General features: G+C 34.3%; 1 protein-coding gene across 1 annotated transcript in view; it reads right to left on the bottom strand.

Moving 5' to 3' along the window:
• Window positions 1-10,470, bottom strand: part of CYYR1 (cysteine and tyrosine rich 1) — a 124,202-nt gene that overhangs the window by 97,586 nt on the left and 16,146 nt on the right. Inside the window, 1 exon segment of the mRNA XM_011358241.2 lies at window positions 5,622-5,724. Within this exon segment, the coding sequence (XP_011356543.2) occupies window positions 5,622-5,724 (103 nt within the window).

The following is a 10,470-nucleotide window of genomic DNA, read 5'->3' as shown; positions in this document are numbered from 1 at the left end:
CTGGTCTTAGAGGCACCTGGGATAGGCTGAGTTGCAAACTGAGGCTGGCTGCCACTATAGCTGGGCTTGAGGCTGCTTAGCAAGAGGTATAGGGTATCATGAGGCTAGATGCTGCTTGTTTAGTGTTTGTGAATCTTTGAGAACTTTTATGAAAATCTGCAGAATGAGCCAAGACAGGCCATTTGTATAGAAAAGCCACTGAAAGTGGCTTGAGTGGGCCCGAAATTTGAGTTGGGTGGTCTCAGGGAATCACCAGGGTGGGTTGAACAGTGTTAGCTAGGTTGGTGGAGACTCAGATGTGGTAGCCACCTGCATAAGCAGTTGGGTTGGGGGAGGGGTCAACAAAGGAACAACGGCCTCTGCCAGCATTTCTATCTGGAAAAGAGCTGCCCCTCTAGCTTGCACTCCGAAGCCAGGCAACTCAGTTCCTCCACGTATGTCATTCAGAACTTTCAAGCTGCTGTCTCAACACTGGAGTTCAGAGCAAGTAAGTCCATAGGCATGGAAGTCCATGCACAGACCTTTTAAGAGAAATGTCTCTGGCTCTCTCAGCCTTCTGTCTCAGTTAGCCACAATCTCTGCTGTTTTTCATAGCCAGAAGTTATAAGGATTTTTCTTCCTGGCACTGGAACCTTGGGCTGAGGATCCTCATGTGTAGCTGGAACCCCTTACTTCTCCTTGCTGCAGATGCGATATTCCTCCTGACTTTTAACCGCCACACATGGGTGTGGGACCAACTGATTCCACATCTCTGCCCCTCCTGGGAGTCTCGAGGTGCCTTCTTCTGTATATGTTTAGTTATAAGACTTCTGTTCAGCTAGACTTCAGGTGATTCTCAGTGATGGTTGTTCTATAGGTTAGCTGTAATTTTGAGGTGGTTGTGGGAGGAGGTGAACATAGAGTTTACCTACCCTGCCATCTTTACTGGAAGTCCCAAATTTAATTAATTTAAGTGTTTTTATCATTGCCAAAGGCCTTTTGAAATGCATTATGTTTCTGTCAGTATTTGAATAGTCTCATGTGTTTTATTCACATTGCTAAGCTACTTAATGAGCATAAGACCTCAAATACCATTTGAAAATATGAAACCTTTATCTTTTAACTCAGTTTTGCTTTCATGCATAACATTGCTCTAAAATCACAGTTGTGATATTTGTAAGCTGTCTTTGCAAAACTGTGGGCAATACATCTTTCACATTTCATTGAGAAGAAAAGAAACTTAATCCCACCAGGATCTCCATTATTAGTTCTCTCTCTTGATTTTTCCCTGCGGGGATTTTATTTTGGCCAGATGGAGCTCTGAAGAATCCTTAGACAGATCTACATTTTATAAAAGCAAACTGGAAAAGCAAAATTCTATTTCAGAGTCAACCTTACATCTTATCATCTGGCTCACTATGTCCCACCCAGTCATTATTGGTTCTTATTCAATATTATACAATTATTCTCTTACTCATAACAGCTTGCTTTCATTTTCAGTAAAGTCTAACAGTAATTAGACTCAACTAAATCCTCTATTCCCTTGAATTCTACCAATTCTAAAGGCTGCTCTAAAAACCACATCTTTACATTGGATTCTCTCCCCAGGGAATGTCAATTCAATTTCATCAGCAGCAAAAACTGAAATATCCCTTTTCATAATCATCACAGATGTTTATCTTCCATGGAGAAGAGTGGCTGAATGAAATGTTTTAGAATCAATTTGATGAGAAATTGTCTACTTCTTGAATTGGCCCAATTCTCATTTCCAAACATAGTGAGGCTCCTACCCTTGTGATCGAAAATGTCAAAACCGTAGAAAAAATTTCAAGGTCACATATTCTGCATAAAAGGTTCTATATAGTGTAATATCTCAAAGTGTTTATTCCAAATCTTTTCTCTATGGAATAAAAAAAATAATCATCATCATTTGGCACCTCGTCACTTTTGTCCCTTGTTTCAGTGGTGTCTAAGAATGTGTCCTTTCTATATAAAACCAGTTGTCTTGTTTCCAGGAAAATAATAAATTATTTTGTTTCAGTTGCGTTAGGCATGACCAATAAATGTATGTAATCTACCAATAAAAGTATGCAAAAGTAAGGGCTCATCTTCTGTTTTACCTACTTATTTGCATGTTGTATCTAAAATTTATCCTTACCTCCCTAGCAACAATGAATAACATGATCAATTCCTTTCTTATATCTTTGCCTTTGTAAGAAAGACTCTCTCTATTTGGAGTGTGCTTCTATTCTTCAGTGGCCACTTATGTAAATATCTACTCTTCCTTCAAAACTCTGTTCAAATGTTTATGAGGCTTTCTCTAAACATTTCTTTCCCAATACACACACACACACACACACACACACACACACACACACACACACACACACAATATGTAGCTGTTTTTATTCTTCCCGCCCTCCAATAACACTTCATAGATTAGTTCATTGAATTAGAATTATTTGTATACATTCTCTTCTCTAATTAGATTGTGAGATCCTAGAGGTCAGGGGACATCACTTATTTATCTTTGGATCTCAAGATCTAGTTCCATACTGCCCTAGTTATGGGCACTCAATATGTGTTTGTAAATAATTGATTGCATAGTATACACTGACTTCTGTAAAATTATTCTTAAATTCTGGAAAATGATACTGTTTATTAGTTTTCTATATCGAAGTTATCATCTGTGACCATAACAATCAAAAATACATGTGCTATTTTAAATGGACTTAAATTAAACAGACCTACTGCAGTACAAATATCAAATCATTACCTTGTACACCTGAAACTAATATAAGTATGTCAATTATATCTCAATTTAAAAAGGTAGATACACTATTTTAAAAGTTTAATTTTTAATATTTTCATGAGACACAAGTACATTTTAAAATTTCTAAGCAGAAAAGGAAAAAAAAAAGGATGGGAGAATCTGAATTTATTTGTCAAAATTAACTCATATTCAGGTAAAATATCAAAAAAGGAGGGACCTCAGTAAAATAAGACTTTTCTACTGAAAGGAAAATTGAAAGTTAGCTCTTGTGAACTCTCCAAAATGATTCTTAATGGTTACTTTGCAAAACAAAAAGGAGAAAACAAAATTTTGTTTAATTGTGTTGAAGTAAACAACATTAAGGGTTAAACATGTGCACTCTGATTATTTTAGATGGTAACTAGGGAGAGACCTCAGCAACCAGGATCAAGTGTACCTTACCTTACCATTTATAGTCTAGAATGACCCAAATTGTATTTTGTACTCTTTTTAGCTCATTTTAAACTCAGCCTGGATATCTTCTGTTTCTAAACAGAATGAATAGAAAGCAAATTATAACCAATTTATAAAATTGTTCATTTAGGATATATAACATTCCATTATGTTTATTGCTTTCTTCCTTATTACTTTTCTGATAACCACGAAAATTTAACTTTTTAAGATGATTAAAATTATTTTACTAAAAATGTGCCTGGATGCTTGAAAGAGAGAAAGCATAGTTTATGAGTTCCAAAATAGCAACATTTGAAAATATGTGCATGAAAGAACTTTTATAAGCATTCTTGGAATGATTTTCCTTTTCTCTCAACCCCCTCAAACAACTTTTTAAAAAAAGTTTTGGGTGGAGTTAAGAACTCTTTTCAAATCTTAAACAATAACTGGATATCCTGAAAACATATTCTCCTTTATCCAGAAGGGAAAACACGTTAAAGTCCACCCCCCACCCTCCTTTTTTCCCTAAGAATTGTTTAGCAAGAGATTTACTTAGTGGTTTCTATTTTGAACAGAAAATTCAGTTTTAACTGCCTGAAATATAATACCATCTGTGTTTATTTCCTAGAATAAACACAATTCTTTTTTTCAAATATTACAAGTACAAGGTCCTAATAACCCATAAAATATATGTCAACTCAACGAATTCCTTACTTTAACCAAGTGGTGAAATTATTTAAAGATTTAGAATATGTACCATAAAAATGTAAATCTGATTGCAAATGTAAAACATATAAGGCACACCTGTAAATTTAAATTTTTAAGTATTCCAATTAATAAGTAATTATGTCTTCTATATATATTTGCCAGGGTGGAGGCAGCTATAAGGTGAGAAATAATGGCACAATGCACACCATGATGTAGTTAGTGGACAGAGAAACAGGCAAGGAGCCAGAGGACCATGGAATCATAAAATCACTCTGATGCCAGTTTATTTAAATCTACACCACTTGCTGGGCCCCCACGCACATCTACCTTGACCAGCAGTATCCGGCATGTGGAGACCACTTGAAATAAAATTGGAATTTAGTCATAACGTATTTTAAATTACTTCGAAAGTGTGAAGTGATACACAAATGCGAAATATCATTATATATTTATAATTAGGGTATTCTGAGCTGATTAATTCCTATAAATATCATTCTGACTATTCTCTAATGTATGGAAAAGATTTCGTCTCATTCCTACCACATCTTCCATGAGAAAAATTTCAAACATTTTATTTAAAGCTTATTTGCATTTCAAAGAATGCTTAAGTTCTATTCTTAGAGCCTGATATTTCTTACATAGTCATGATGGTCTTCAAGACTATCCTGAAGTCTCATTCTTTTTGGTTTTATTCAGAGAGACATGATCTCTAATATCAGCCTCAACTTTGATTCTAGAAGTTTATGTTCTACTAGGTTTTCTATTCTCAGGAAACAGAGAATGAGCTATAAGACATCTCAGTGGACACCCTTTAGTGCTTAATCTTCCCTGGTTCCACTTAAGCCTTCATAGGGCATGAGTTAAGCCACAACAGGATAGCTCCCAAATCATCTGATGTTCACTTGAAAAATAAAAACTAAGAAGAACAGAGTCGAGACTCTTGCTACTAGCTGATAGTCCCAGATGATTCTGATATAGAAAATTCTTATGTTCCTAATTCTCTACATTTAATTTCTCAACTTGAAGGTTTCATAGAGGAACGAAGATTTGTATACTTTATAGACATGCAACCCTGAAGGCAGTTCCTGCTTCTCCATTTCCCTTTGCCCAGTAGCATCTTTAAAATAAACTCTTAATTTGTTATGGAGAAATGCTTAACACATTCTAAGTGTGTATATCTCACTGCTTTTTGTAGTTGGTTATTACTTTACATTGTTGATGCCTAGCCAACCTTAGGTTCTACACTTGTTTCCTGAAGTTGCTTTATTTGCATTGTATAGAAAATTGACATTTCATATCTTACCTGTTTTTTTATTCTTAATGTCTCTTTTCCCTGATATCTACTGGATGAGTTAGACAGATACATACATGGCAAAATAAACTGGTCGTAATTAAATGACAAATTCTAACTTATAAATCAAATAAAGCAGACAAATACATAATTTAAAATGTTAAAAAAAGATCAATAATATGAATATGGGCTACTTAAAACATTATTATAAAACAAATTAAGCAATAAAAGAATATCTTATTTTGTATATTGATTTGAAGATTTTGTCAAATAATTTAATGTATTAGATAGTGATGAGTATTTACTATCTCCAGTAAAGATTTTATGTCAACAGCCACTCTTAAAATTTCTTGCCTATATTTATAACTTAGTACCTTCTGAAAACATAACTAGGCAAGAGAAAGAGAATCGATATTGCCAAGTTTGGCCAATACTCACGAGAGGATGTTCCCAATATAGGCATAGTAGGAGCAACAGTAAGGTGTGGTCCCATCACAGCAGTAAGACCTGCAGTCTTTGTCACACTGAGCAAGGCAATCGTCTACAAAATGAAAACCATATATGTACAGTTACAGTTCTGAAATCACAGCTTGATGAAAAATCATTCCATTTCATATCTTCCCTGGTCAATGACCACTGTTTAGTGCATTTAGATTTTTCATTTTATGTACTCAGAACTCTAAAACATTTGCAAACATCTAAACTAGTCTTCCTTCCCTGTTAGACATAGAAAATATTTAAATTATTATAGCTAAAAAAGGCAAAGACCATTCTTAGACTCTCCGGCAGCAAGCGCTATAATTGGTAACCAGAGTTGAATGAGACAGTGAAAGGAGAAATGAATAACTCAACTAATCAGTCGTTCAATTCATCAGTGAGTTCTTATAATAACTTTTAAATGATAAAATCTTTTGACTTTAAGGTATTACTCTCAATTAACTTCTTTTAATAGAAAGTGTTATTGACATGAATAATGTCAACTAGAGATAATTTTAAAATAATGTATTTTTTTCATGACAATGCATTATATGCTATTCTTTCTCCACCATTTTTTTACCTTCATGATCAGTTTGCCTGCATATGATAACACAAATGAGTCTGTATAACCTGTCAATCCATTTGGATGGAAGATAAGAAGTTTCCCTAGATAAGTAACTTGTGATTATTTAAGAGTTTATTTACTATCAAATTTAAGAATCAATAAGCTATGAAACAGAACTATGTGAAGGGGGAAAAGTATTTTCTGATTAAAAAAGGCTATGTTGGAGCTAACAAAACCAAATTGCTGTCTTTTTCCCATACGTTTTGGAAAAGAAAATTATACCAGAAATATTAAATAAAAATTACCCTGGCTTTTAAAAATTCTTTATTATGCCTAAGTAGTTTATGTTTAATAAATTAAGGTTACCATTTAGTTATAATGAGTGGTATAAATTATAATGGATATGTACATAATTAGGAATATATTAAGTATAATCTGCTAATTTAAGTTACATGTTCAAGAATCACAAAATAAGTCATTTCCAACTCAATCTCTGAAAGTAAAATCAACTATTATCTAAATTATATGTCTTTTGCTTCCTTGCTAAAGTCATAACAAAAGTACAATATGTTATATTTATATCTACATGTCCATGAAATTGATTTATCTAGAAAGGAAAACTTAGATTTTGCTTTTAAATCATCTCTGTGCCAATATTATTTTTTTATAAAACGATGCCATCAAAAAGTAGCAAAGTTCATTCACCTTTATCAATAATGCAGGGCCTTTTTGAAACAAGTGAAAAAGTTCATATTCTCTTTCCTTCAGTTTTATTTCTACCTCATAAATGAACAAACCTTAATGTTTTCTTCTGGGATGTGATAAAAAGAAGTGAGAGGGGAAAATAATTACCTGTGTAAGGTGCAGTAATCTATTTAAATCTACTTGTAAATTTTGATCACAGAAAGGGGTGGCTCCATAGTGTAGTGGTTAGCATATCTGCTTTATAGGTTCGTGCCCCAGGTGGAGCCACAGACTATACCCCAGGTGTGCCAGGCCCCAGACCCCAGGCCCGAGGCCCTGGGTGCCTTCAGAGATCCAGTTCGTAAGGGAAAACGGCAACATCCATGGGTCAGGAGTGGAAGGGGGGTGGGAATTAAAAAAAAGAGGGGGAAAATAAATTTTTGATGACAGAAACACAATCTAATGATTTACTGACAGTGTATGCTTTTTGCCGAGCACATTACACTTTTTCAGGCAATTTATTTTTATCATTTTTCCCACTGAATAGCTATAGCTTTCATTTTTCATGCTGTTTAATTAATTCAAATATTTAAACTGGTCAGTTATCTCAAGCATTTAGCAGGAATGTTTACTTCATGCTCTTAAAAGCCATTAAAAGCCATTCAGATAGTGGGAGAGCTAATGTCCCCACTTATTCTGTGGAAGCAGGACAACCAATGTGTAAGTAGCTTCATGAAGTGTGTTTTAAATGATGCCCAGAACAGTGCTATCTTATTAAATGCTCCATGAATATCAAAGATTCAATTACTACTATTTTAGTCCAATTATTATTGTTATTATAAACACATGGTGTTATCGAAATATTTTGAGCCAATGTTACAGGAAACCAAGCCTAAAATCTCATAGCCAAGAAGCTAGAGTTTACCTGCAGCAAACATCTAGATCATGTCACACATTGTTCATTATTTTTTATGGCATTTTCCAGAGCTTTTGTCTACTTCCCAGAATTAAATGACTGAAAAGGGCAGATTAAATAGTATGGCAAATATATTCACAAGCACAACATTTCCAAACAGTTTTTGACCACACCTCAAAGCTTATTTTGGTTGTTTTCTCCAGTTTATTTGAGAATAATTTTATGAAAATTAGAGTTTGGACAAATGCAGGAGTGTTTTCTCCCTTGCAAAAGAATGGGACATTCCAATTGTCTTCAGAAAATAAATAACTTTACTTCTAAGATTTAAGTTAATATCCTTGAAAATTAGCTCATGCAAACTTTCTTCAACGACTTTAATTAAAAGCATAATCTAGAAGAAGTTTCCCTACCTCCACCCCACCTTAAAGAATACGTAGTACACAAAAAGCATCATCTGGCTCCAAACACTTGCTCAGAAATGGTTCTTGTAAGCTAAGGATAAGAGAGGAAGGAAAAGGAGGGGACAGAAGTCACTAGCTGAGCCAGGAAGGCAAAACCTTGGCCAAATCCTATTTCTGTAGCCTGCAGCAAGACTGGATAATAATATAAACATTTCATTGGGTCTCTTTCCCAAAGTGACTCCACAGTACAGCATGGTGCTTCAGATAAAAGAAACATTGCTCTTATTTCTTTAACAAATGAAATGTGAATTTAATACATTTGCTTTGGTGAAAATAATTCAGGTTATGGACAGAATATCTACTTAGGTCTTTGTCCCATTAGGGCTGGCAATTCACTTAATGGGGTGTCTGAACTATTTTTTTTTTTCTGAATTGTTCCCCCATCTCACCCCAATCCTCACTTCCAACTGTCTCTCTCAGTTCCAAACAAATTGAATTATCTATTTTTACGTATACACATCTCATGATTTTTACCTTTGCTCACACTATGTCCTACTCCATTTCTTCTGTCCAAGGCTTCCCTATCCTTCATAGGTCTAGTTCCTAAAAATCCTCAACTCATTTTTTCTGAGCAGATATTTACTGAGCTCCATTTATGGGCCAGGTGTTTTGTTAGTCTCTGATACTATTATGATGAGCAAAACAGACATCATCTTCATGGAGCTTACGTTCCTAAGCCAGCAATAAGGTCCCCTCTACTGAGCATCTATAGCACATGTAGATATAGGTATAGATTATTCTTATACTATGACATTGTCTTTTATACATTAAAGGGAGCACTCTACTACCTCCAGGAAAAGACTCAGAGCATGGCTTCCGTTCTGTATATCACTCATCATATCTCAGTCAGTAAATATTAGTTGAATGAATATGGCAAGCATAAAAAGACCTCTGAAATAAAGGGTTCGAGAATTAACACCAAAGAACACATTAGCTAAACATTTTTTAATCAAAGACTGTGAGTCAACCTTGCATAATTGGCTTGTGATTATGTTACTTTGTAGCTTCCCAAGGAGGGATGCGGGAGGAGAGAAGAATGAATGGAGAGAAAAGTTTCTAAACTAACCAACTTTGAGGCTGGTCAGCTTTGTGGGTTTCCTGAACTCAAGAGGTTGTGTATCTAGCACTGGAGAAAGAAGAGGAAGGGAAGGAAAAGTACGCAAATTAGAAGCTTTCCACTTACCATATGGAATAAAATAGAAGAATAAGGAAAAGTTGTTCTATGATGTGATTGAGTAAGGGCAAGTGAGGGTATTGAAGTTTTTATTTGCTGTGTTCTGTTTTCTTATTTTTGTATTCTTTTGATAAACAGAGGTGGCAGAAAGAATTATTGCTTCAAATAAATCAATAATGAGATTTTAATATAAAACTAATATTAATATAATTGATTCTGTTGGTCCCTGAAGTTCTGAAACCTTTTACGATTTAAGTAAAAAGAATAAGTGTCAACAGATTAGAATATTGATTCTCTTCATTAAATAGGAAGTATTTTTCCTACTTTTATGAATTTCTGCATTTGAAAGTCAGCATTTCCCTACAATAACATATCTTTAAAATAACTTATAGAAAGCACTAATTTTCATTTTAATAAACAGATTGAAAATTTCCATAGAAGTTATTGTGACTCATTTCTGGTTATATCCCAAAAGAAAGTCAGTTCTTTTGATGTTCAGATAACAGTGTTGAAGAACATCTTCATTTCAGTTGTAATATCTTTATAAATATCAAAAGGTAAATCGCAGTACTGTATATAAATTTAGTGTTGCAGGGTCATGGGTTTTTTTAGTATTGTTATAGGAAATTAGAGACATGAAAACATTTTTGCAGAGAGCTTCACTTTTAGCTTGTTTTATGAAGAAGAAACAGATGCAAAACCACTGGTGTAATTAACTTTATACATGAATAACCAATGGAAGGCCGTATCATTGAGCTCTATATCAATCACAAAACAAGAAAACTGCTTGCTTCATCAATTATTAGCAATTCTCAGCAGGGGTAATTAGGAAAAAAGGATGAGATTTCGAGTGCTTAACGAAATCAACAAAAACGGATTAGACTCCAGTTTATGCTTCTCAAAAACCTTATGTTTGGCCTCAAAGAGTCCAATTGCCCAGTCTACCACACTTGAGAATCATCTTCTGCAGGATAAAAACAAAAGTCTAAGGCTTTTTTATTTCCAAAAAA

The sequence above is a fragment of the Pteropus vampyrus genome, unplaced genomic scaffold, assembly GCF_000151845.1.
Source record: "Pteropus vampyrus isolate Shadow unplaced genomic scaffold, Pvam_2.0 Scaffold38, whole genome shotgun sequence".
Taxonomy (NCBI): Eukaryota; Metazoa; Chordata; class Mammalia; order Chiroptera; family Pteropodidae; genus Pteropus; species Pteropus vampyrus.
The sequence above is the reverse complement of the archived record's forward strand: the minus strand, read 5'-3'. Positions and strand labels throughout refer to the sequence as shown.